Source organism: Verruconis gallopava, assembly GCF_000836295.1.
Source record: "Verruconis gallopava strain CBS 43764 unplaced genomic scaffold supercont1.28, whole genome shotgun sequence".
In the NCBI taxonomy this organism is placed as follows: domain Eukaryota; kingdom Fungi; phylum Ascomycota; class Dothideomycetes; order Venturiales; family Sympoventuriaceae; genus Verruconis; species Verruconis gallopava.
Window position 1 is genome coordinate 29868 of NW_015622164.1, and position 26023 is coordinate 55890.

Below are 26023 nucleotides of genomic sequence, written 5' to 3' on the forward strand. Positions count from 1 at the left end.
AGGACAAAGTACCATTTATAGCATCTGCGAAACGAAGTTGCTTTTCAAAACAATGAGCATCTTTGCGCTATACTATTGACCAAATTTATCGCAAGTTCAATCTCGTTATTTCAGCTTGTTCTCAGCATATATTATCCAGTATTCAAGTCTTCTACTGGTCTTCCATAACAGGTGCTCAAAGAGCAGCCGCGCATGCCTAGCGTTTGCCCTATACCTCGACCTTAAAGACAGTGAGCAGGATTAAGCCCAAAGCGCAGGTTAAAACATATGTGAAGCCTTCTCCGATATAGCTCGAGACGCCAACTGGTAAATTCTTCCTGTCTCTTTGTGGTAGTCGAGCTGCCGGATAACAGTACCATGGCTCAACCATTACGAAAAAGAAGTTTACCCACATAAAGCCAACTATTTTCTTCCAGACATGCACGGCATCATCGTTTTCTATGAAAGGCTGCCCTGTATACCAGCGCCAAAGGGCTTGAACTCCGTCCTCCATCATAATTCCCAGTGCAAAGGACTGAAAGTAGAGCATCGTCGAGAGGAATTCACTCTTGCCATCTCCGATGTCTATGAAAACATGAAGAAATCCAGACATGCTGAACACCAGAAAGATGTGCGTATATCGCTCTAGAAGCGATGGTTTCGGAAGATCAAGAATATCCCTTGTGATAAAGGTGGATAGTGACGTCAGAGGCCATCGAAGCGTCTGATGCCAGTGCTGCCTATTAATGTAAGTCTCAAAATACAATACGTGAGCTCGCTTGGTTTCTCACCCCCAGTAACCTCGCAGCGTGTACGAACTCCACACACTTCCCATGAAAGGGGGAAAGTCCTCTATCGAGAACAGACTAGTTGCGACCCCCGCAATGGATGATAAGTTGTAAAAAAAGCTCAAGAATGCTCTCTGAAGACACCATCGTATCACTATCGAAGACACGATGCGGAAATACCATTGCTGGCGAGTAGCGCTGAAATACGCGAACTCAGTTCCAGGGCCGAACAAGTGATCTCTTTGTCGACCTGTCAACGTGCTCATTCTCGCTGTAACTAGGTCTGCAATAAGGTACTGGAAGGCCATAATCAAGATCTGCCGGCCCATAAAAGTTATACGACTTCGTGGGAGTCTCCCAGGAAAGTAGTCTGAGAAAGGCGGAACATTTTTAATTTGCCACGGCGTCCGAATGCCCCGAAAATTGAAAGCAACTAGGTGGAGAACAAGCCGTATTTTCTGTCCGGGTGAAAGCTTTCGTGCATTGCTCTGGAAGGCTGTGAAATCCAATAAGCTCACACTCGTTACGCACAACAGATTGGCCAGCTGAGCGGTGTACAGAAAAGCGAACGTCGCAACCGCTCCACCATTAGGTCCAGCATTGTCAGCGGCAGTCCTGAGCTCCAAAATACCCAAAGCCAGCACTAGCACAAGAGGTATGAGTCGTGACGGCGATTTTTTGTTTGTGAGCAAGACTGTCGCAGCAGTAAGAAGGCCCTGGGTCGCGAAATAGAAGGAAGGGTTTAGGTGATGAATTGACGAATGAGAAGACATTCCGTCTGCTTTTGGCTCGCTCAAATGAGCTACGTTTGGATTGATATGCAGTCTGATACAGCTAAACGATCGTGTATGACTGAAAAATTTTCACAATAGTAACGATCGCGAACCCGGCGATTGTAACAGTTCCTTATCAAGGAGTCGTTTCAGCTGCCGAGATCATGCAGAGTTTAGCTCTTTGCCTCCGACGATGCAGAAGTTACACAGCGTCGGAGGCAAAGAGCTAAAGGGTGTGTCCGGACATCGTGTCTCTGGGCAGGATAATGTCAATAGCGGCAGCCGTCCTCCCTGGCATTGTTCCAATAATGGAGAACTCACAGACAGCTCTCCGAGCCTGCATACCTATTTTAGAATTTCAGTTAAACTTTAACTCTGAGCAACTATAGCGGCATAGACGTTCTCAAATAGCCGGAGACCGTGGCTTGCAACAGGCTAAAGCGTCAAGTTAGTTCCTATCGGGTCTAGCGATCCTAGTTCGCGATGATTAGATCCACGGATGATCAAGTTTGTGGCTGAGATTCGAACGCTTGATCGGAGAAGCAGCCGTGAACCATCGGAAGTAATTTCAGACCCAAATAATGTCATTCCGGCCAAAGATAGGATGACTTCTCTCGCATAGCCTCAACGGTGCAAGAGAACCAGGAGCGGAAAGTTCCACATCAAGCACGTGCATCAAGAAAATCACACGTGAGCAAATGATACGTACTTGCGTTCAAACGTCACCTAGCAAAGAATTTGGTGATATGGAGGAGTTGGATCAGGAACGTAAGTAACTTAGCTTAGCAATAAATGTCATGAATCCTTCCTTAGGTTAAACAGAATCACCAACCTTTTCACTAAAGCTCCGCATTAATTTGTCTTAACATAGGGAGAACTTCAAAGGGAAATCCTCGTCCAAACTTGACAACCAATCAGGCAAAGAACACACTTTTTAAAGGAAGATCACGCCTTGGTTGTTAGGGCATTGCTTTCAGATGTTTTTATCAGACTTTATCTTGACAGCTGTACAGCGAAGATACAGGGACGGAAGTATTTGAGCAGCCGCCTTTTTACTGCAACACATATCTTCACAGACCGGACTCCATTTATGGGCGAACACCAAAGTAAATCCAAATGTCGGCTTAAGGTATGCTACTGGTGTAGTCTGTGATCTATCGAATGACTTTGTGCATTTTAGGCTCTAGCTTGGTCGGTTCAAGCATGGTTACAGACGATGAAAAGACGGTCGTACCTGAGAGGCAAAGAACAGGACAGCAAGGAAACACGCAAAAGGGACGAGACTGCTTCATTACATTGTTCAGAGTCTTATCATCAGTCAATCATCGACGTTGGAATGACGCTCAACAGAGTATGGTATGTCTGTCTCTGCAGGTGAGCTTTGCGGCGACGTCGACTCTGTGGAGATAAGGAGGGCTGAAATTCAAAGACATACTAGAGGCGTTGAACATGCAACTGGCGCAGATTGTCGCGTTGAAAAGAGAATTTCAAAATAGCAAAAACCCTCCGGGCCGGAAACGGTTGCAAAATTTCATGCCGGTTCCGCTTCTGCAATCCTCAGGCGCTCTTTATTAAGAGTTCTCTGTTAACTTACAGCAAAGCACTTCTGTTGAACTCTCAGTGATCCTGCTTCAAACGATCCAAGATATTTTTCCTATAATTGTCACGAGTGATTCAGAACCAATCAGTTGTCAAAAGAATCCTTTCATTAACAGAAATATGAATTCGGGTAAAGAAACTACGTTTCGTAACTTCACAGCAGAACAAGCAAAGGAGTACAATGCCAGTCGGGGACATCAATACCCGACAAGGCTATACGAGCATATCTTGGCATATCATAAAGCCAAGAGTGGGCAATTCAAGCTCGCACTCGACGTAGGCTGTGGTCCGGGCAATGCAACCCGAGATCTCTGTGTTTACTTTGACCGAATTATTGGTCTTGATGGCAGTCCCGGCATGATTAACACGGCACGAGATCTTATCCCGGCAGAGTTGAAAGAAAAGTTGTCCTTTGAGAACATACCGTCAGAACAGCTTCACGAGACACCGGGCGTCGAAGAAGGTAGCGTTGACATGGTTACAGTTGCGACAGCAGTAAGTGAATGCTGCTCCCTGTATAAAGGGGAATTGACTTTGCTGAAACTCGAGCCAGGCTCATTGGTTTGACTTGCCGAAGTTTTATGCATCTGCTCTCAAGGTTCTGCGACCAGGAGGCACCATAGCCATATGGGCGCCTGGCCGACCGGTTCTCAGTATGTACGAGGTCTTCTCGGAGCGAGCCGTCAGACGCGACTAATCCCATGCGATCAGAACCCGAAACAGCTCACGCTGCAGAGATCAACGCTCTCGTTGAGGAATTCAACACTCAGCTAGATCCGTATCGCCAAGCGGGCGGCCACCTCGCGCGAGACATGTACGCACATCTACCGCTTCCGTGGTCTGTTGACCCCCCCGTCGAAGGATACGACAAAGCATCTTTTGAAAGAACGGTCTTTTCAGACGCCCACGGAAACTCGCTTGGGCATGCGAAGTTTACCCTCGGACAAGCAGAGCGCATGTATGGCTCTGGCAGCCCCATCGTACGGTGGCGAGAGCAGCATCCCGACCTTGCCGGCACAGACGAGGACATCGTGAAGATCCTTTTCAAGAAAATCCGCCAGCTCATGGGCGCAAATGAGCTCTTTGAAGTTGATAGGGTCTTCGGTCTCCTCTTGTGGAGAAAAGAATTGTGATTTGTGATTACGAGCGTCTAGTCTTGGGATGTTCCAACTGGAACGAAGCTCACGTAGACAAACAAACAAGCACGTTGACTGCGTCAACGTACCTGGAATGACCTGCTTCCTCTTTTCAAAAAGTGTTTTATGTGTCAAAACCATGACCAAGATGCAGAATTGAAGCCGCTTCGGAACAGTTCCGACCTCCTTCGAGCAAATATGATCCTTTCCAGATGAAATTTTTGGCCGTCCGTCGCCCTTTCACTTTCCGGTCTTGTACTACCGTCAGCTTTCGCACATCGCCGGTCGAAAACTGTCCATTCTGGCTGGAAGAAGGGAAATTCCTTTTTGGAAATCTCAGCGGCGCTCAGCCATCAGGCTCTGAGAGAGAGATCAGAGATATCACGGCTATTTATTAGCAGAGGCCTAAGGTGGCGGAATATCTTTATCCGTTAAATACAACCTTTCCTGAAGCATACGACGATACGAAATCCGTGTCAAAATGATCGGTCCAGCGGAAGTGGAAGAGCAGTGCGGCTTCAGGTTACCTGTAGTTTGGACGAAAACAGAATATACCTATGTCCGGCCAACCTGTGAACCGGTGCTGTGTTGCAATCTACGCTATCTGTGTGTTAGCACAAGGCCGTCCTGATGCGACTTGTGGTGAGACGATCCCGATCTTCTGAGCAAAATCCAGCAACTCTGAACAAAAGTCCGCATCCGTTCACCTAAGCTCGACGAATGCTGTCATCGAATAATTGTGACTTGGGCAAAGTTTGACCGGTGAGTGTCTCAAAACTTCATCTAAGCCTTCAATTACGTCGATTGAGCCTAGCGAGGTGATCAGAAAGCAAAAGTCGCGACGATCAGGGCTGAGGCAAGGTGTGTCCTGCTTGTGTCATACAGCTCTAGTCAAGATCAGACAGGATGAAATCAAGCCCGAGAGCAACTTTACCCGGCCGTCTGTCTACGCGCATTGTAGTAATCGTTGTCGCGTGAGATTCGCAACGGTAAAGCCTGTCTTTATTGGCAAGGCAGCATATGGGCAGTACTTGGATTGAAAAGTATTGCTAAAGTTTCTTGAACGAACGTTGACCTCAAGGACAAGACAGACCTGGCGCGACGACGCAACGTTCTACACGATGCAAGCCACTGACATCTCACTCTACGACGCTCGTGTGCCCGTAAATGACCAGTCTTCGTTCTTCTCCCACCACTAAAGGAATATGAAGATAACAAAAAAAAAATACCCTCGATATAAAATAGGAAGAGTGGTCATCTGCAGCGATGCCATTCCACAATACCATTTCATTAGATAGCAACCACCCAGAAAACCCGTGGAACAAACAGCATGTATTCATGATTTCAAGAAACTCACGCGATCAGAACCAATTGCCAAACCTTCGCCGGTCGACGAACAAGGGATATAACAAAATGCAGATATGGTACAGAAAGATTTCCGCCGGTGCTTCCGTAGTTGCACCAAAAATTCGGGATGATGTGAGGATGACAAATGACGATAATGATAATGCTCCCAAGTTGTGTCGTGTCTCCAACGCCGTCGCTTGAACCTAGTATCCAAAATTGCAAGTCCGGTAGTCCTGAAAGTGTTGATGGTTCGGTAGCCCGCCTGTTGGGAGGTGGAGCCTGCTGCTGCTTCGTGTCGCGATAAAATGGTTGTGATGAGGGCTTCCGCGAACAACGCATCTGCTCGTTGAGCCTCAAAGTCAAATCACATGCGCAGCGACTGGTGCATCACGAATTCAGCACTTCGTTGCCAAGGGCATTTTTGTTTCGATGGAGGGTGACATTGTGGAAGGCACATCCAAAAGAAGGATGAAGCCTATGACGTGTGTAGAGGGGGAGAAAGGAGTAAGGTGACTGCGATGTCTCAGCTCCCGATTAACTTCCCTTCATCCTCTTGTTGTTGTTGGTCCCACTAGTCATTCTTGGACTTTGTTTGACTTTGGGTGCAGCGCCACCATTCACATCCTCTTCGCCCTTGACACCTGCAGCAGTACTTCGCCTCCTCTTGTTCCCACCTCCTACGTTGGGGCTTGTGTTACTCCCGCTGTGATGGCTTGTCTGACTCATACTCGGTTGCATCGGCGGAGCCATGTTATTCTGATGTGGGCTTGGGGTAGCACCATTCGCCTGCACCGGGAGTCCGGAGTTTGAGAGCGCAGGAGACTGCATCATGCCAGGTGGACGCGAGCCCTGAACACCTCCTGGAGGAAATGCGCCTTGAATCTGACCGCTGGAATTGGGCTGCTGAAAATTTGGCAAGTTGGGTGGATTCGCATTGTACGATTCGACGAGCAAAGACAGAGCCTGGGGAACAGATAGGTGCGGACGCTCACGTGAGAAAGTGATGAGAGGCTCCATGGCATTCATGGTTTCGGCAAGCTGTGGATGGGGTGTCTTGTCAGCATTTGGGCTCTTTCCGCCTTCCTCTTCGGAGAGCAACACCAGAAACATACCTCTAGATACGCTTGCAGACGCTTGTGAATGCCAAACACAGTGATCTGCGTGGACGGTAGCCGTCGCATGTCGAAGGCAGGCTCAGAAGGTTGTTGGCCTTTCTGCTGCTTAGTCTTGGTCAACTTCGGACTTCGGTTCTGGTTTGGGCTTGTTTGGACGCAGAGTTCTTCTAGCTTGGTCCTGGGAAGATAGGTTTCATGCTCGTGCGTCTCAAAGTTAAGGTGCTCGATTTTGTTGTTGTTGTATAGGATGGTGAAAAATCCGTTCCACACGAGCTGAGTCCCGTCGCGAAACCAGTAGAGCATACGCGATCGGTCGGCTATGACCAAGGTGTGCGTTTCGCTCAAGGTCTTCTCCAAACTGCCGTCGAGGACGAGCTGGACCTGATCAATGTCTGTCTGAAATTGAGTGTAGAAGTATCGCGCCAAGCCGGCGGCGTGCACCTGGAAAGTTTTCCCGTCGCCGCTTAATTGATCGGGAAGAACCAAGCGGAAGATGGCATCGTCTGTGAAATGCTGTTGCACGAACGCCTGCCAATACGAAAAATCGTTTTGTTGCTGGCCCGCCTGCTCTCGTGTTAGTTTGGATCACGATTCGTACAACGTGCGCACCCGTGGTGCATTTTTGGCTCACCTTGAACGCGCCTAGCTTACTGGCAAAGTTGAAGGCTGCTAACAACGTCTGCCCAGAAGCTGCTCTGCTCTGTGCCTGCGCTGCAGCAGCGACAGCCTGCTGCCGTAACACCGCAGCATGCATCTGTTGGGGATTCATGTTCTGCGGCAGGCCTGGCCGAGTCTGACCTGGATTCATCGGCTGACCCTGAGCTGCCTGCTGCTGCGTGCTGGTTTGCGTCTGGTTCGGCTGCGGTTGACTCGAGGACGTTTGCGCCTGTGCTGCCTGCGGACCAGAGGTCTGTGGCTGTTGCGGGGTTTGGCTAGGGGTTTGGCTATTCTGTGTTCCAGGCTGCGGAGTGCTTTGAGGTCCGGCTGTGGCAGCAGGAGAAGGTCGTGCCTCCATACCCGTGGTGCCCGCCGTCGCGCTGGCAGGTCGCATTGGCGGCTGATTTGGTTGTCCTGGTTGTGTTGTTGGATGTCCTTGGCTGCTGTTCTGCGAGGCCGCGTGCTGCATGGCAATATGATGTGCCTGTTGCTGCGCAGCATGCGTGTTCTGCATCTGTTGCTGACGTGCGGCCTCCTGCATGGCGGATTGCTGATGAAACATCTGCGTATTTGCTATTTGCTGCTGCAAATGTGGAGGCAGGTTTGCCATCTGGCCGTTGGCATGCAAAGCTGCGATCTGCTGTGGGTTGAAGGGGCCAGGCTGTCCTGGTTGGTGCATGGCACCCATCTGTGCTTGTCGCTGCATGACCCATTGGCGCTGGGCCATCATCCTCTGTTGCTGATTGAGGTGCATGAACTGCGGGTTCATGCCTTGAGGAGGCATTCCCGGTTGTTGCATCATCTGGCCAGCGTTGGGAGCCAGGTGCGACATGGCATGCGCACTGGGTCCTCCCGGCACCATCCCAGGCTGCATGCCCATCATGGGCGCCTGCGAGACCTGCTGTCCATGGGGAGCGGAGACGCCGGGATGCATCTGCATAGGTCCAGCCATAGCCTGAGGGTGAGGCACACCTCCGGGCATCGGTTGGCCGTGAGGCATGCCCGGATGTTGAGGCATGCCTCCTTGCGGAGGAAACGTGGTCATCATCTTGATAAGACTGGGTTGAGGGAGATGACGCGAGCGACGTCTATCTTTAACGATTTGGTCGTCCTCGTCGTCGTCGTGGTTGCCGGTGACGTGTGGCGCGCGGTCTCAGCAGGGCCGCTGAGGAGCCGCGAGCTCGTCCTCCTCTTCCCAGTCTTGCTAGCCGGGAAACAGAGGAGGCCAGTGGACAACGCGTGGGCAGGCGAAGTTGTATGATACGAAGTACGCATCAATCTCTTCCTCAGCTTGTGCGGTCGGGCGGGCTGACTGGCTCGCACGGGGAGGGCTAGTGCGCTAGGCGAGCCACGGCTGTTGGCGCGACAGGGCGGCGAGGCACTGCTGCAGGCGCAAAGTCAGTATTTGATGGCGGGCAAGGAGTAGATGGCGATGCGCGCGCGCATACGATGGGGAGCGGTAGATGTTGCGATGATCTGGGCGGAAAGAGAGCGGCGCTGGAAAAGCGGCGCCAGCAACGCGCGACGGGGGTGCAATGGGGCAATGGCGCGCAAATTGTCGATCAGAAGGGTGGCCGGAAGCAGCGAAACATACCCGAAAACAAAAAATTGGGAAAGAGTCAGGTGGTGACCGACAGAGGCGGCGCGATCAAAGCCGGCGCTCGCAGCAGCGTGGATGGGCCGTGGCTGCAGCGGTGGTGGATGTGGTTGTGGACGAGGTGGCGATGGTGGTGGTGATACTCGCCGTGGTGGGAATATGCAGGGAGGATCGTCGCATTCGAGCGGAAGGGAAAGGCGGGCTCAGGGTGCCGAGCGCTCAGAGGTTTCACACTATATGATGAGGACCACCAACAGCAACAAAAACAACGCCCGTGGCGACCAGGCTGCCGGCAGCGCGGACAAGAGCGCTCGCTACTCCTGGCACTGAGACCAGAAGGGTGCAGTCGGCGTGAACAGCGACGGCTTGTCGCATGCGCGTTGCCGCGAGGGGCGACGGCGGAGACGGGCGTCGGACGATGACGGATCAAGAAAATGCGCGCATGCGACGGGACGGTCGCGAGAGGGAGGGCGATGGAGGCAAGGGAGGGCGACGGGGAGAGCGGTGGGGTGATAGGGTCGACGTTGGGTATGAGAGCGTCGAGTATAGAGAGAGAAAGAAAGAGAAGGTGAGTGTGAGAGACAGCGCGAGGTGGCCGGGCGAGTGCGTTTGGGAGAGCCGGCAGGCGTGGGCGGGACGGAGCTTTGTGGGCGGCTTGCAACGCCCGAACCGGCCGGGAGCGACAACGGAATGGCGCAAGCACAATGGGCGGCGCGGACGAGAAAGCAGGAGGTGCGGCGGCGATGCTTGAGCAACCAACGACGCGCCAAAGCGGAAAAAAAGAGAAGAAAAGGGAAAAAAAAGAAAACAATACCGAGCCCCCTCGTCTCATTGGCCTGGCCGAGCCTGTCGCAGAGGGGGACGCAAGGGACGCAAAATGCAGGCCGTAACCCGCCTAGAATTTAGGGAGAGAGCCAGTGCTGGCGGCGACTTTGCCGGCCTGCGCGACAGGGACTTAGGGGGGGTGCCGCCGGTGATCATCGGGCTCCTGGCCCACGGGCACAACGCACAAGCAACAGTCTCCTGCTTCCACTCCAGCAGTGGCCCCAGCGGGAGGTGACTGCCATCGAGGTGCACCAAACAGCGGCAGGCCCAAGGTCTGGTCTGCTCGAGGAGGTTGCATGACGATGGATAGCATCTGTTCCGTTCTGCTCTCCCCTCCTCGAAGTGTGCAAGGCCCAGACAAGCACCGCAATCACATCGCCGAGTACAACAACGACACAGACAGTGGCTGCAACCCGCAGAGGCGATGTCTTATCGTGCACCAGCTCACTGCAGCAGTGCCAGACTCTCGCATCGACTGACAGGGATGAGCGCCTCCGCGGGAGACCTTAGTGCATGTACTGTGCTGTACGTAGCCTCATACTGTACAGTACGCGGCACGTTTGGCGGGGGATCCACTGCGGCGAGCACAAGCCCTTGACCAATCTGATCTCGCGGTTCAAAGCTCCAGCATCCAAGCTATCTCGGCGCAGACAAAGCTGCCTTCCCTCACCATACCCAGCCCTCCTCCACCACCACTCCTGCTGTTTCTACTACCACCTCCACCGCTGCCGCCGTTGCCAGCCTTGTCCGCTCCCTCCGCCCTTCCTCTAGACACCGTTCCCTCTTCAATCATGGGACAAGAAGGTGCAGATCCACGGATGATGTCCGTCAAGCCCAGGATACGATACAACACCATTGGAGGCGTCAATGGCCCGCTCGTCATCCTGGAAAATGTACGTCCCCCATCTGCTCGCCAGCTCAACTGTGCAACGAGACGCAGATGTCCGGCGCTGTGGAAGCTCACTTCGCTGACCACGTGGTGCTCAGGTCAAATTCCCTAGGTACAATGAGATTGTGTCTTTGACTCTGCCCGACGGCAGCGTGAGGTCCGGTCAGGTCCTCGAGGCAAGAGGTGTGTATCGGTGGCCCGGGATCCATTGCACAGAGAGCGAACCGGCTGATTTTTGCGCCAGGAAACAGAGCCGTCGTTCAGGTACATCGACCCGCAATTGCAACATTCGGACGGATGCTGACTAGGAGAAGGTGTTCGAAGGCACGTCTGGCATCGACGTGAAGAAGGTTCGTGGTCGCATCGAGTCGTGAGCGCGCCGCCCAGTTCAGCAGTTAACAAGCCTCCGCAGACCAAGGTCGAGTTCTCGGGCCACAGCTTGAAGCTGGGTGTGTCTGAGGACATGTTGGGTCGCATCTTCGACGGTTCAGGCCGAGCCATCGACAAGGGCCCCAAGGTTTTGGCAGAGGATTACCTCGACATCAATGGCAGTCCTATCAACCCTTACTCCAGGGTACGAATCACGCATATCGTTCTTATGTCTTGCTAGCAAGAGCAGCACTAAGACTGTCCATCTAGGTATACCCCGAAGAGATGATTGCAACAGGCATCTCCACCATTGACACGATGAACTCGATCGCCCGTGGTCAGAAGATACCCATTTTCTCTGCCGCTGGTCTTCCGCACAACGAAATCGCCGCCCAAATTTGCCGACAGGCTGGTCTGGTCGCGAAGCCTACAAAGGATGTACATGACGGCCACGAGGAAAACTTCTCCATTGTATTCGGTGCTATGGGTGTAAACTTGGAAACCAGCAGATTCTTTACCCGTGACTTCGAGGAGAACGGCAGCATGGAGCGTGTCACGTTGTTCCTGAACTTGGCCAACGATCCTACGTGAGTTACATACGCAAGTCTTCCTTTTGGCTCTAGCGCCATCTGACCATCCTCCTAGCATTGAACGTATTATCACCCCTCGTCTTGCCCTCACCACGGCCGAATACTATGCCTACCAGCTGGAGAAACATGTCCTCGTCATTTTGACAGATCTGTCCTCGTACTGCGATGCATTGCGTGAGGTCTCTGCCGCCCGAGAAGAAGTGCCTGGTCGTCGTGGTTATCCAGGTTACATGTACACGGATCTGTCCACCATCTACGAGCGTGCAGGTCGTGTTGAAGGACGCAACGGCTCCATCACCCAGATTCCCATTCTAACCATGCCCAACGATGGTACGATCCCCATCCTCTCACGCACTCATCCTGCTCACACCTCGCTCTTTTCTCACCTAGCCTTGCTCCGGGTTGCTAATCACCAGCGCAGACATTACCCACCCAATCCCCGATCTGACAGGTTACATCACTGAAGGACAGATTTTTGTCGACCGTGGACTGTATAACAAGGGTATATACCCACCAATCAACGTCCTTCCGTCTCTCTCCCGTCTTATGAAGTCTGCCATCGGCGAAGGCCGCACTCGGAAGGACCACGGCGATGTCTCCAACCAGCTATATGCTAAATACGCCATTGGTCGAGACGCCGCTGCCATGAAGGCAGTCGTTGGCGAGGAGGCTCTTTCCTCAGAGGACAAGTTGTCGCTGGAGTTCCTAGATAAATTTGAGAAGACGTTCGTCACACAAGGCGCGTACGAACAACGAACCATATTTGAGAGCTTGGACCTTGCATGGCAGCTTCTCAGAATTTATCCGAAGGAGCTGCTTAACAGAATCCCAGCCAAAGTGTTGGACAGCTATTATCAGCGAAAGCGGGAAGAGAAGAAGGAGACGAGAAAGGCGAACAAGGACACTAGAGACAACGAAGGCGAAGCAAGCGAGAACTTGGTTGACATTTAGACGCATCCCGTCTCCTCTTCGCGGATGCTAAATTGGACATGGATGACTAGAACGTGTAGGATTGTAGATATGGGGGCACTTGGTCTTTTTTGCAGGCGCCATGTATGTTCCGTATACCTAGCAGCACGTCACAGCAAGACGGAGATTTGAACATTGCCACAAGTTTTTTTTCTCGTGCGCTGCGCACTCGTTTTTATTTCCTTTTCCGTCCAGCGACGGAAACACAACCCAGCAACGCAAGGATATCTGGGGCTTCAGTATGAAACGAGCACAGCGCAAACTTGAAGTAGATAAAGACATGAATCAGGGGCCGTATTGGCGGAATTCCAAAAGAAAAATCGTCTCCTGGAGCGGCCATGCGCTCAAATGGGATTATTTCTCCCATCCAGGAGTCCGCCGATAGTTCTGAGTGAGGCCTTCGATTTTCCACTCCTTCTTCCCTATCCGGCTCGTCATCTTTCCGACTGTGAATACCATAGTTCCTTGGTGCCGTAGGTCAGCATCGGAACAAGTATGCGTTCATAGGCGCAAAAAAAAAAAATTAAAAAAAATAAAAATAAAACGGATTTTACCATAATGGTGTAACACTCCATCAAAAGTCACCTGGAATGGGCTCCACGCCACTCCGAACAACCCATCGACCTTGATGTCCGTGGCGACCAGGTCGGGCTTCTCGTCGATCACGGGCACAGGACGGCCTTCTCTCCTCTTCTTTCCTTCTTCGAGCAGCTTTACGAACCTCTCGATCGAGGTGCGGATCACGACCGTCAGGGTCTCCTCGCCAGCGCCGCGCGGTGCACTCTCGCGTCCTGGTTTACCCTCGCAGCGATGCTTTGGGGAGACGGACTCGTTCAGGCACGACGGCGGAGGCAACGGAGGATCCTGCCGAACTATGACCACGTGGGCTTGCTCGACGAACAGTGCTTGCAGCGCCTGCGTGTCGGCGGCATTGATCGCGTCGAAGAAGCTCGAGATCAGAGACTTGATGGCGGCAGTAGCCTCCATTGTCTCGACGTCCTTACACTGAGTCATGTTCGAGTCCTTGTCTGTTCAAAGGGCAGAAAGAAATAAAGCAAAGTAAAGTAAAATATTGGGGGGAAAAAAAATACGAAAAGAAAAAAAAAAGGAATCACGGCTCCTTTGCAGGTGTCTCTACGCCCGGGCGGCATTGTTATCTCGAGATGGTGAATGCGCCCCGCACGTCAAAGTGTAGAACAAAACTTAGCCCGCTTGCTGGTTGAGCAGCCAATCAGAATTTCGAAGGCGTCAAAAGGCTGTCAAGAAACCTCAGCCTAGTCGGTCTTTATTTATTTTTTTTTTTTTTGTTTCTCTTTTTCTTTCCCCTTGTCTACTTGCAATTCAGCTGAAAGACATCACAAGCTGGGGCCGTTCAAACCTTTGCGCAGACGCGACGTCCGCACAACAGCGCCTCCGTCAGCACGACGGCCCATTCTGGAACTGTTGTTTCTTCAAGCCGATCCATCCCAATCACCCGGTGCCCCGTCTCATGCTTAGTGGCATCAAGTATCGTGTATAGCCGAAGGCATGTATCGACAGTCGCACTCCCGCTTGGTATACGCCAGCCCAGTTTCGTCAGAGCGTTCCGCTGAAATTGAACGCCTGAGCAAGCCCGCGCTCTGACGCCGCCTGCGGGGATTCTCAAAGACGACTTGTCTCGTGTCATCGGCTTGTTATTCAGACACTCGCGATGGAAATTCCTTTTTTGGGGGAGTAGAGGGGGAGAGGGAGGGAGGTTGTGGTTATGACGTTTTTCGAACCTTCAAGCGTTGTTCATCGATCTTCTCACTCAAAAGACTCGTGCTGTCTTTCGAGTCTTCACAAACCTGCGGTTTTTAACGGAGGGACAAAAACGTAACATGTATTTCTACGTGCTTGCGGCTGGATACGGAAGCCCATAGCATAGTGATAAAGATTCCTTTTTTTTTTAATTTTAATAGGCCACTATAGATAAACTATGTGACGGAGCAGGGAAAGCTGAACCAAGGACACAAGACCCCTAAGATCATCTACCTTTCCATGCGATGTGCACTGCCCTTTTACGCGGATGCATCAAGAGGAGACTTGCATACAAAGGCGTTCAGCTGCGGCACGGCGTAGATCAAGATCATGTTCTTGATAGCCGCCCACATGCCTAGTCCGGCGCAGGCGAGCGCGCCAAGGAGATACAGCAAATTAAGCACGTTGATGTACCAGTGCTTCGCAAAGAAACCACGCACGATGCGCTTCAGTCCCGAGTCGCTTCGTTTCACTTGTCCGGTAGCAGGGTCGAAACCCTCGCCTGGTTTCATCGCGTTCTTCTGAACCATGTAGCCAATGTGCAGCAGAGGCGGGAAGGAGTATGTGAACTGCATCGCGCAGACGGCGGACACGAGGGCCACAAACCCGGAGAACGCAGGAATGGCTCCACCAATCACGTACGCGATGGACCAGTAGATGGGGACGATACCAGCCCAAATCCACTTTCCCCTCTTAGTGTACAACGGTGGGGCGTTGAATATTTGGACACCGATGCTGTTGTAGATGACTGCGAATGATTTAGCTAGTTGCAACAGTGTCTGGAGCAGAAACCACTCATTCGCTTACCCTTTAAGCCGACGTTTCCGTAGAGGGCGGCTGCAATTAGAGCAGAAACCATGGCGAGTGCGTTACCGGCAGTGGACCAGTTGTACGGAGAAATTCCAAGGTACGATGGGTTCTGCACATACTGGCCTTGGAAGCCATACATGTATAGTCCGTACAACATGTAGCAGATGTAAATGAACAGTTGCGAGCCCCACATTGACTTCAAAAAGTCTCGTGGATGCGTCATCTCGGCCATGAAGTCGATGAAAATCTGAGTTCCACTGTATGCGTACACGGCATTCATCAACCCGTTGATGGAGGCAGCGAAGTTGGACTGATCAGGCAGACCAGCCGAGTGCTGGACAGGTGGGTACACTCCGGCAGAATTAGGCATGACGAGGTTGGGGTTAATGCTGTAGCCTGCCGATGCTGTGTAGGCCGAGTAAAGTGGAGGCGAGTGCGCTGCGACGCCCATGGTGATGAACATGATCAACAGATTGATCCAAATGGCGAAGTTGGCCAGGAAGCCGAACTTCTGGAGAGTCCTGATCTGGCCGAAGACAAAGCCAGCTATTGCCCACACGAAGACGCAGATGGCGTAGCACAGCTTGAACTTGCTAGCCTGTGAAAGAGCCTCGCCGTTGCTGATCAAGATGATGGACACGTTCATCAACAGTTGAAGAGCCTGGAATGCAAGGACGACATATCGTGCCGAGCTACCGAAGATTCGGAACGCGAGGTCTGCATAGGTGCGCACGGGGAATTGGTACGAATCCAGGCCTAGTCAAGCACTCAGCGATGAAGCTCGAAACATGTAGGAAATGGGCCTACTCACCCATGAAACATAGCCACAGCAGAGAGCCGGAAATGGCAGCCATGACACCGAAGACCGTGTATAATGCTACACTTGGGCTTTACATTCTGTTAGCCCCGAACGACGTCGTAGCTGCCCGTGTGTCACGTACCCCCATCCAGTGGTTGCAACGGCGTAGGGCAAGCCAAATGGCCCAAGCACGTCTGTCGTGAGCAGATAGAACACAGCCATGGCAGTCGCGTTGCGTAGAGCTTTCGAAGCATTTTCCCACTCTTCGTCACTAACCGCCGCACGCTCCTCTGCTCTGCTGGTGTTCAGGTTGCTCATCTTCTCGTCGAGATCCACTTTGTTGGTTTTTGGCGGGAAGATGACCTTGAGGAGGTTCGTCTTTTCCCTCGCCGCGATCTCTGCCGTACGCCTCTGGTCCTCCCGAGTTCTCTTTGCATAGTAGTGGTACTCTTCGAAGGATACATCGGGATCGTACAGCTTCCTGTGCTGCGGGCGAATGGCGCCGTCAAACATGCCATCTCCAAGACCGCTGGCCGCATCCAGTCGAGGATCTTTCTCATCCGGGAGAAGGCCTCCTACTTTCGCCATTGTTGATCGGTATTTTGGAGCTGCTCAAGCACAAGCAAAATGAAAAGCTGCACAAGTTGGGGTATGGATCCACGAGCAGGCCCGGTCTCTAAATAGAAGGTCTAATGATCTCCACACCACAGGCAAAGGACCCATCGCTAGTCAATCCGTCCACACGGTAGAGCGCAAGGAGGGTTGCATTCAAGGACGTTATCGAAGAACGCCGCCGTGGCATGTGTTGTTTCCAGAATCCGGGAAGGCGACGGATCGAATCTCCCTCTCCACCAATTACCAGCAGATCATTTCTGGAACAGCACCAAGAAGAAGCACGCGCGACGGGCCAGGGTGATGTCAGAAGCGATTTCATTTGTTCCAGCGGTTAGAGACGCGGTGCCACCGAGGCCGGGATGAACTGCCGATCCTTCGCTTCGCAAAAAGGCCCTTCGCGGCAAATAACGCCACGCTTTGGAGAAGTACTAATCCAGCTGGGTCCTCATTGAGGCGAGCGAAGACCACGCGTAATGTCCGCCAACGAGAGAAAAAAAACACGGAACCAGATCTTAGCGCGAGCCGAGGAAGCATCTTCAGTACGCGATCGTTCGGACGACGTTCTAGTGCAATGCTCCGAAGGTGGCGGGACTTGAACGTGGTTGGAAAACAAGCATCTTGGGGCGTCGAGCCAAGGTCTGATAAGCTTTCTGCTTGGAACACGATGACCTGCCAAATCCAGGTTGGCATCTTCACGCGCTGATGCAGAGTCCAACATCCGGGAATAACCTCTTTACGAGACAAATGTCCAATCACGAAGACGCGACCGCTTGGCAAGTGAGCTTGCCTTCGGCTGGTCGCGGAGTTCCTGGGGCGCCGTTGATTTCTGATCCGGGGCCGCGTCGGGCGGCGGACGATTGCTGGGTCGAAGGGCCAATGTAACCATGCGATGTACTCGAGTTGTCTCGCCTGCCATTTCACGATCAGCTACCGAAGGGGGCATCAACGCCGCCCGCAAACGAGATGGGCGTGTGATAGAAATGCGAGGAGTCGGAGAATTTTCGTCGTCAACCTGCTCTCCACGTTCGGGGCGTGCTTGGAGCATGTTCGGGCTGGCTGGCCGCGCACTCTGCCCCCCAAGAACATGGAGGCATTCTGACCTGCCAAAACACCTGCTGCCCTTCACTGCGAGCGAAAGGTCCTCGATCACATTCTCGTGGTCAAGATTGCCTTTCCTTCGAAAGATTGGCCTCTACTTCTTCACGACGCAGCCGCTGATGAGCTCGCGGAAGGCCTGGCCTTGTCAGACCTGAGAGGCTCCTAAAACCACAATTCAGAAACACTACAGAACTGCGCAAGAGAAAAAAAGGGAATTCGGACAGGGCGGCCCGTTGTAGGCAAAGATCTGTGGCTCCGTCCCTTTGACGTCAATGGCACATCTCTGCGGAACTTGCCAGTACAGTTGCTCTCCAGCGCCGCCGCCAGCGTCCACTCCCATCTGCTCAGGCCATCAAGTCGATCGTTTCGCCTCGAGGATTGTGGGAGGGCTTGTGGCATGTGTTTGTGTGTGTGTGCACAAGTTATACGTTCAATGTTTGATGAAAAAGGTTGCAATTGATCAATTAAGCGCAGCCTATATTTAACCATCCTCACCCCTCTTAGGCCTCTTCAGAGCCTTCTCGGGGGTTAGGTAGCTCGATAGCCAAATGCAATGCTGGGAAAGAGGAAGACTTCGCCAAAGCAGCTCTGAGTTGTCTGCCAGGTATATATCCCTTCTTGTACCTCCCAATTGGCCACCATTTTGCCGTAATGCGCAACGCGTGAAAGCTGTTGCCTGAATTCTGATCTAAGCCCCCAAAATTTTGGAGGAACCGGGACGTAACTTATCTTCCGTCTTACAGAGGACAGGGTCATGCAGATGGACATCATACCCAGCGGCTTGCAAAGAATTTCTCGATGGATTGGTTTCAAGCATCGTTTTGCGATTTGAGTTTTATCTCGAGAGCACTCTGGATACTTTCGCATTGAGCAGACGTTTCCTGGACAAAATGCCCCAACAATTCCTATTTTTCACGTCGCGAAACCGCAAGCAACCAAGAGACCTGCAGGGCGTCTCAGGGAGAGCTTAGGGAGCTCGACAGTCTTGGATAGTTTCGGACGTAAAGTCAAGGCACCAGCATGGTTGAATAAGCACTATAACAGCCCACGCCGTATGAGCAAGCACATTCCCAGAACTTTAAAAGCACATCCGAAAGTCGAGAAATTTTCACAATTGAATCTGTTTGGTTGTCAAAAACGCAATGCCCATAGTCAACAGAGTCGTCAAGCTCGTTGGAGCAGGAATAGGCGTCGCGCGTGAATCATACCTTACACACCAGGAGAACAAGGCTCGCGCGGTTGGCTCGAATAGTGGCAACACTGCTGAGGCAAGCTCGTCATCACCACGACAATCACACCCCGAGGACATATCACATGAGACGCCACCAGCATATGTCGAGACTAGCGAAGAACATGCTCAGCAGCTCATCGACGCCGGCAAAGCAGAGCCCGTGGACGACAGCGACTCCGACTCGGTAGACGAATTGGAAGAGCAATGGCGACTGGACGAGGCAGCTGAGGCGATTGATCCTCCAGCATACGAGGACCAAGAAGCCGGTGAAGATGGAAGCAAGCTCGTTGCAGAAGTTCTCCGCATCGCACCATCACTCTCAACAAGAAGGTTGGCTCTCCCTGTGCCTGTAGTGATTCCGCAACGTCGGCCGCGAACCAAATCCAGAGGCTTTGTCCGCGCATACGCGCCAATCTTGAACGACTGCGCCATTGATGAAAACACCTTTCTCATGTTCTTGAAGAACTTTCACCTCGCAAGCCAAGCCTCCAAGGGATTGATGGTTGTCTTTCTAGCTTCGACCGTTGCAGGCTTCGTGCCGGAGATGATCACGCAGATTGTCTCCACCGCTGTTCAGGTCAGTGCTGGAGCAGCGATCGAGGTTCAGCGACGGTATCGCGCGAATACCTTCCTTGACGAAATGAACGAAAAGCTGTTCAAGCCACGTGGACTATTCGCTCTCGTCGTGGCTTACAAGCCCGATGCTCAAAAGGCAGTCGAACTAGGCGATTTCGATCCTGCAGCTAGCATTGCGAGGTATCACAAGCCAAGCGGCTCAGCGTGGAAGGACAAAGCTAGCAAGCTGCGCAGCACAAGTGGAACAAACTCCGGCGAACTTGACATCGGTGACGTAGCCCCACTGGTGTATCCATCCATCGAGGACGCAAGCAAATGCGAGACAGAGCAGCAGAAGAGCAAGTGGAAAAATTCGAGAGCTTTATGGGAGATTACGGAGACAGACGAGCGCAGGCTAAATATGTACGTCTTTCCCTTGTCTCGTTTTTGACCACAGTGAATTTCTGGACCACAAAAAATAAGAAAATAAAGCTTACGAAATTCCCCCGCAGCAAAAAGAAAACCCCAACAGCGCTCTGGCCGGCCAGCCTGTTCACTTCAAATCTCGCTTTGCGGATCCAAATCATCCGGCCAACAGCGGTAGCATCATCTCGCTCATCACGGGCGGTGCGGTGAACCCTCATGAGGGAAGACAGCAAAGGCGGCAAGCAAGACGGGAACTGCGAGCCCTGCGAAGGGGAAGGCCTGTCAAGCAACGCGGGCAAGGCGGGATCATAAGGAAGGCGCTGCAAGAGAACGTAGCTTATCTTCTTATCGTGAACATGCCCAGCGAGCAGGAGCTGGCGGAGGCGAGTGCGAGGGCGTCTGCTGCTGCCCTGAAGCTACACTGATTTTTGCCGCCGGTTTTCTGCAATGATGGTCTACGTTAGAATTGAATCAGGAAATAGATCTAAATATTCGGGCCCGTCATGACGAAGGCCGGATGCATCGATCAATCACCAACCTGACCATGTGCCTTGACAACATGCCTTCTTGCAGTGATGATTCCAGATGACAACCGGATCGAGCGGTCCGCTGCCCTGTGCGAGACCTTCGCACGCCGTCTCTAGGAGCTGCCTAGCATCCCAAAAGCTCTTTTTCCGCCCGACGCTCGCCTATGAACCGGCATCCCACCAGGACTGCTGCTACCGCTGAAACCCGAGCTCTTTCGTCTGTTTCTGGGGCTCAGGGCGGGTGAACCATCGTCTTCCTTGATCCTTTCACTCCACAACCGCTCTCTCGCTTTCATTTCCTTCTCTTGCTCAAGTCTGTCGTGGGCACTCTTGTGGACCTTGGGATCCCACCATCCGTCGGGGCCAAACACCACTCCTGGCCTCATACGCTGGTGATCTTCCTCGTCCCAGTCTAGAGACTCTTCCCACTCCACGCTACCGCTACCGCCAGATTCGTCATCGTCGGGGCACATGTCCTGAGATTCTTCGGGATCCGAGTCAATGAACAGCATGTCGCGCTCGTAGTGAAGTTTTGTCTGGGGAATCGACTCGTTACGGTCGAGACTGGTCCAGATAAGCAGCTCGTTCTCCTCGCGCATGATGGACGCTTTGTGTATGCGCTGCTGTTCTTCGGCTGGGCGGTCCGGCAGACACAACGTCTCTGTGCCATGGGAGCCCCTGGCTCGAAGTGGCGACGATGACATGAATGAGGAACTGCCCGAAGGCTTTTTGCTGCTGCTCGCGCCCACGGCCAGGCGGGAGCGCGGCTCTCGAATTGAACGATTCGCCAGGCTAGACATGAGCACAACGGCGACGACAACAGCACGAATTACAGGGCAATATATGAGTTCTAGTAGATGGGCCAGAAAGCCTGGGCACAGAAGTCGAGAATAGACCGGCTTAGGTGATGTCAAAGCAACCGTAAACTTGGGTCAAGAAACACCCACGTTTTAAGACGCATCATATTTTGCCATGCGCATTCGCGTGCCGCCAAGCAGAAGGATTAAATCGACCGATCAATTAGCAACTCAGTGAAGCATTCGGACACTCTTGTGAGAAGCGGAGGTCCTACTCTGTGAGATGGGACGAGAAACTGCCCATAATGAGGAGAAATCTTGACGTGGTGATGTGTTGTCCGTCCGACGCAGGGACTGGAGGTCAGAGCCCAAACTTGGACCTACAGAATTTATGTGGAGTGTCTTGAGGAAAAATATCTTTAGTCTTGCTACATGCGTCTGAACGCTATAAAAAACCAGGTCCTAGTACCTAAACCTTCACTCAACAAGTCAATGCGTTATCCACTATCGTGCTACGCGTGATGCGGTGCAGATAAGTTAAACGCATTCTCACGTGATTTAATCGACCGCACCGATTGACCGTCGTGATCAACTACCCTTAAGTCGAACACTGATCATCGACGAACAAGTCCATCAGAACACACAAAATGGCCACCTCTCCCCCTTTTGCAGGATCGCCGCCTGGCACCGGTACGCCTATATCACGCAAGCGTCCCTCGCTGCCTGCGCAGATGTCCTCATCGAAACGACGGAAGCCATCCACTGCAGGGCCATCACATCTGCGCCAGACGTCGTTCCCACCAGAGGAGCTACCACGAGATGCACGATCACCGTCGGCCGACTCGGCAGCAGTCGGAACTTCCAGTGTCATCAGCGGTGTCGGCGGGAAGCGAGGCAGACGTGGAAAGAGTGGCAGCGTCATTGGCACGGGTTCACGAGTGAACGGGACGAGTCGCGCAGTGTCAGCAAGCGCTGTAGACGGCATCGGTCCCGAAGATGAGGTGGATGACGAGGATGACGATGGTGACGTGCAAGATAATCTCCAAGGAGACGAGGCCGACGCCGAAGAGCGTGAGAAGGAGGCAGAGGCGCTGAGGTATGCCCTCGGCAGAGTGACATCAAAATTACAATGCGACTGACACTGCTTTCACGCATAGAATACTCACAGCTTCCTTCGACCCCGCGCGTGCCCATGTGTATGCCAACTTCCTGCATGTCGGCCGTACCATCCTCCCGCGCATCCGCAAGCTCGCCAACCACACCCTCTCGCAATCCGTGCCATCCAGTGTCGTCCTCACCATCTCCTCATACACAAAAGTCTTCCTAGGCGAGCTTATAGACACCGCGCGACGCGTGCAGACGGAATGGCAGGCTGCCGACGACAAATTCCCAGATGGAACCCCCATTCCGAATGACGCAACGTTGAAGGAGAGGACGAAGCCGGAATGGAGAGGCCCGCTCACGCCTGATCACCTCAGGGAAGCTCTACGAAGGATAAAGAAGGATAGGGTTGGTGGAGCCGGTGGCTTCATGGGCGTGAGTTTGAGCGGCAAAGAAAGGACTGCGGCGAAGATGGGTGGTAGAAGGCTGTTCAGGTGAAGACCAAGGGAAGGCGAACGCGTGTTAGATTTTATTGTGATACCCCCCAAGCAAAAACTTGCGTAGAGCTAGTGCGAATAGTATCTGAAAAATAGAATGTGCAGAGCGAGCCATTCCGCGAGCACTTCCGTAATTACCAAAACCATCCGAGCACTCGCATCAACAGAAACCCAAACGCAAAACATGGCCCAAGCTAAGGTTCTGCATTCTCTCCATGATTTACTGACCAAAAAAAATTGTGCTTAGGAAGAATACCCCAGTTAGTTTAATCTGAACCCTATAACAAGTCCTTCACTGTTCAACCGCAGTCTAACGGACATGTATTATTCGCATGCATAGTTACGACACTCGCTGGGACGTCTATTTAAAACATTGGGCACCGATTGTTCCATGGTTGGGCTGGTTTATCATGATCAGAGACAGTCACTATTCCTTCCAGTTCAGAGAGGGATACCTCGCCATGGACGTCGTCTCTCAAATCATTGCCACTATCTTCCTCTTCTTCCTCCTCTTCTTCCTCCTCTTCTTCTTCTTCCCCTCATGGCTGAATTACTTGAGGCTCTACAGTTGATCCAGAACGAAACCCGGCGTTGATATTCCCGGGCTGGTGTGTGTGTAAATCTCTTCGAGGCAGTCGCACGACATGCAGTATGGATCTTATCTCTCATCGCACCCCCAATGAGTGACGCAGTGTGTCAAAAGTATTCTTGCTCGAGAGCAGACGATTCATCGACATCCAGCACTGCATAATGAGTGATGCTTGCACACTCTTTTGCCGACACTGCATTCAGAGTCGGCCGTGCAATCTGGTTCAGAAGAAAGCGTACATGGTGCACATGCTGTCTCGTGTTGAAATGAAAAAGAAGTACGAATTCGCCAGACTCCGAAGTTCACGCCAATGGCTGGCTGAAATCTTCGTCCTTGTCAGGAGGTGGTCCGCCCGGAAATCCTCTGTTGAATCCCCAATATCCTCTTTGTTCTTTGATCGAGGTTGAGTTCCTACATGTTGGAGTGATCCAGTCTTGTTCACTTCCAAACGGCCAAATGGGGATGGAACAGATCTCGTCATACGCGCACGTTCCACACTCTTTCCACGTCGTCCAGTTGAGCGTTTCAATCAAGTCCGCAATGATGTCCTGCTTGGCAACCAGACTGTTTGCTACGTCGCCGTACTGGGTAGAGACAAGCTTGTGGCAGATGTAGTGTGAAACGTACGAGACGGTATGTGCAGCGAGCGACGAGTGGATCCCGTGAGACGGAGTGAAATGAGACGCACAGCGAGAGGTCTCGTCCATAAATGACCGCTTGTCATAGTCTATGAACGGCGATAGCAGCGCATTGAGCTCGCTGTTCAGCCTTTGCTCATCGCCTGACACGTCTGGCATCGCCAAAAACTTGAGCCGAGTTGCGAATCGCGTGACGATCATGTCGGCGACGGCTTGCCAGTTCCTCCCACGGTGTGTGAAAGGGTTAGGGTCGCTCAGGACCATTCGATCAACCTGTCTCCTGATCATGGCAAGATCATGTGCGGACACATTTTTGAGTCTTGGGCCTCGCTCGCCGGACGAGAACAGGTCGACGTCAAGCGCGTACACGGTCGTCATCTTTTCGTAGTTGATCTTCACCCGCTCGCCACCAATGTCGTGATATCGGTCAGCTACAGCTCGGAGGTACCTCAGACCGCCGCCCATCATGCCTTCATTTTCGTCGTCGCAGTTTTTACACTCCCCGTACGCCCTTGCGATACTCTTTACCTCCAAGTCACGTTGGAAATCGCATAAGATGATCTCGAATCCGGCCTCCATTCTCAGAAACCCGTCGACGCGGCCGCCCCACTCGTCGCGAGAGATGTTACACATCCCTTGGGCCCGCTCGTATTCCCACATGCCTTGGTGTGGAAGGGTATTGTTTAGCAGTATGTAGTCCTGCGTGTCGAGCGTACCATTGGAGGTCTTGCCTGCGGACATGCCGTCAATATACAACAGTTGCAAGTCCCTTTTCGCCAGATACGTATGCAAGAATCCAGATTCGCCGTCGTCACGCCGGCCAGGTTTAGGCGAAGCCCAAGGCAGTGGTTGTCTGTCATCCGTCCGCGAACCAAGCGGTCGCTGCTCCTCGCTGGCACGGTGTGGAGGTGGGGGAGGACCTCGTCCAGGCCCGCCTCCCGGATGTCGGCCAGGCCGCCGACGGGCGAAGTTTTGGGCATGTTCTGGTTCGAAGGCCAGCCATTCCATTCCCTCTATAGGATTTGACTCGCCGGTGCCGTGATACAGCTCCGTGCCCGCTGGAACCAGCGCAGGGAAAAAGGACATGCCATTGTGATTTAGCGATGAGCCCCATTGTCGCATAGAACTATGTATAGCATTGAAGATATGAAAGGCATTACGATACGAAGGGTGCTCTCCCTCTGAAATGCCACGACCAGCGCCTGGGGAGCCTGCTGGTTCCAGCTTACCAGCGTTGACCAGTAAAAGCAGTTCCCAAGGAGAGATTCGCATGTCGAAGTAATTGTAGATCAGACCGAAAGCAAAATCAAGACGAAAAAAAAGAAAAAAAAAAAAAATCAAGGTCGACGGAACGGATTGAGCACGCAAGAAAAGATGAACTGTCAGGCAGACGTTTGGATGATACCTCGCGCAAAAGTAATAGTTGCGTGGACAAGATCAGACACCCAACCTGAGCATACGCGTCCCACGACTAGGCTGAGGAACTTAGCGACCAGCTTGATATGGGCGGTATCGCGCCCCCACAGTCGACCGGCTGAGAGTGGTAATGCCAAGGTCCAAAGAAGATCGGAATTGCCGGGCTACGGTCGAAGACAGTTTCTGTCTCCTTAGGCGTATTCTCGTGCTGTGCTTGCAGTTCAGTCTCCGGACGATGACGCTTTTACCGGTGCCCATGGCAAGGTGGACCTGAACTGTTTTTTCCTCAAAGTCACCACTCGAGATGGGCGCACGTACAAGTGCCTCTTGTGCCTGGTGATGATCATCAGATTAGCTCTTCGTTTGCCGTGGCATCTCCGGCGTTTCAGCGAAGCGTCAAACCATTCCACCACCGTTGTCGCCGCGTAATCCGCCGTTGTCATCTCTCAACCGGTCGAGTTCGCCGAGTAAGCGAAATTTTGCGCGTCTCCAGATGGCATCCCTTTTTGCAT

At 52.6% G+C, this 26023-nt stretch overlaps 10 protein-coding genes across 11 annotated transcripts; 4 read left to right on the forward strand and 6 right to left on the reverse strand.

Annotated features, from left to right (window-relative positions):
- Nucleotides 1–208: 208 nt before the first annotated feature.
- PV09_07242 (uncharacterized protein) lies at nt 209–1540 on the reverse strand (the record flags this gene model as incomplete). The annotated part of the gene is made up of 2 exons (XM_016360986.1): nt 209–719; nt 771–1540. 2 exons carry the CDS (start codon nt 1538–1540, stop codon nt 209–211), a joined length of 1281 nt encoding a protein of 426 aa, XP_016211062.1.
- Nucleotides 1541–3134: 1594 nt separating this feature from the next.
- Nucleotides 3135–4786, forward strand: PV09_07243 (uncharacterized protein). The gene is made up of 3 exons (XM_016360987.1): nt 3135–3634; nt 3693–3792; nt 3851–4786. Exons 1-3 carry the CDS (start codon nt 3260–3262, stop codon nt 4270–4272), a joined length of 897 nt encoding a protein of 298 aa, XP_016211063.1. The 5' UTR covers nt 3135–3259; the 3' UTR covers nt 4273–4786.
- Nucleotides 4787–5259: 473 nt separating this feature from the next.
- PV09_07244 (uncharacterized protein) lies at nt 5260–9653 on the reverse strand. The gene is made up of 4 exons (XM_016360988.1): nt 8989–9653; nt 7369–8778; nt 6735–7301; nt 5260–6660 (listed from the first exon to the last, which is right to left on the reverse strand). Exons 2-4 carry the CDS (start codon nt 8440–8442, stop codon nt 6157–6159), a joined length of 2145 nt encoding a protein of 714 aa, XP_016211064.1. The 5' UTR covers nt 8443–8778; nt 8989–9653; the 3' UTR covers nt 5260–6156.
- A 794-nt stretch (nt 9654–10447) lies between these two features.
- Nucleotides 10448–12924, forward strand: PV09_07245 (V-type proton ATPase subunit B). Its single transcript, XM_016360989.1, has 8 exons — nt 10448–10709; nt 10804–10888; nt 10950–10969; nt 11020–11055; nt 11118–11279; nt 11345–11661; nt 11720–11994; nt 12086–12924. The coding sequence occupies exons 1-8, from the start codon at nt 10608–10610 to the stop codon at nt 12613–12615; spliced, it is 1527 nt and encodes a 508-aa protein (XP_016211065.1). The 5' UTR covers nt 10448–10607; the 3' UTR covers nt 12616–12924.
- PV09_07246 (uncharacterized protein) lies at nt 12593–13772 on the reverse strand. The gene is made up of 2 exons (XM_016360990.1): nt 13188–13772; nt 12593–13097 (listed from the first exon to the last, which is right to left on the reverse strand). Exons 1-2 carry the CDS (start codon nt 13645–13647, stop codon nt 12988–12990), a joined length of 570 nt encoding a protein of 189 aa, XP_016211066.1. The 5' UTR covers nt 13648–13772; the 3' UTR covers nt 12593–12987.
- Nucleotides 13773–14595: 823 nt separating this feature from the next.
- PV09_07247 lies at nt 14596–17430 on the reverse strand. Of its 2 annotated transcripts, XM_016360991.1 has the most exons (4): nt 16164–17430; nt 16034–16110; nt 15220–15978; nt 14596–15160 (listed from the first exon to the last, which is right to left on the reverse strand). In XM_016360991.1, exons 1-4 carry the CDS (start codon nt 16607–16609, stop codon nt 14673–14675), a joined length of 1770 nt encoding a protein of 589 aa, XP_016211067.1. In that variant the 5' UTR covers nt 16610–17430; the 3' UTR covers nt 14596–14672. The 2 variants fall into 2 exon arrangements, with proteins under 2 accessions (XP_016211067.1, XP_016211068.1); XM_016360992.1 differs by having other exon boundaries at nt 16034–17430.
- Nucleotides 17431–18523: 1093 nt separating this feature from the next.
- PV09_07248 (uncharacterized protein) lies at nt 18524–20471 on the forward strand. The gene is made up of 2 exons (XM_016360993.1): nt 18524–19943; nt 20033–20471. Exons 1-2 carry the CDS (start codon nt 18877–18879, stop codon nt 20154–20156), a joined length of 1191 nt encoding a protein of 396 aa, XP_016211069.1. The 5' UTR covers nt 18524–18876; the 3' UTR covers nt 20157–20471.
- On the reverse strand, nt 20198–21674 carry PV09_07249 (uncharacterized protein). Its single transcript, XM_016360994.1, has one exon. The coding sequence runs from the start codon at nt 21271–21273 to the stop codon at nt 20587–20589; it is 687 nt and encodes a 228-aa protein (XP_016211070.1). The 5' UTR covers nt 21274–21674; the 3' UTR covers nt 20198–20586.
- Nucleotides 21675–21713: 39 nt separating this feature from the next.
- Nucleotides 21714–23016, forward strand: PV09_07250 (uncharacterized protein). The gene is made up of 2 exons (XM_016360995.1): nt 21714–22366; nt 22428–23016. The coding sequence occupies exons 1-2, from the start codon at nt 21918–21920 to the stop codon at nt 22867–22869; spliced, it is 891 nt and encodes a 296-aa protein (XP_016211071.1). The 5' UTR covers nt 21714–21917; the 3' UTR covers nt 22870–23016.
- PV09_07251 (uncharacterized protein) lies at nt 22877–25374 on the reverse strand. Its single transcript, XM_016360996.1, has 2 exons — nt 23324–25374; nt 22877–23268 (listed from the first exon to the last, which is right to left on the reverse strand). Exon 1 carries the CDS (start codon nt 25365–25367, stop codon nt 23760–23762), a length of 1608 nt encoding a protein of 535 aa, XP_016211072.1. The 5' UTR covers nt 25368–25374; the 3' UTR covers nt 22877–23268; nt 23324–23759.
- Between the last annotated feature and the right edge of the window lie 649 nt (nt 25375–26023).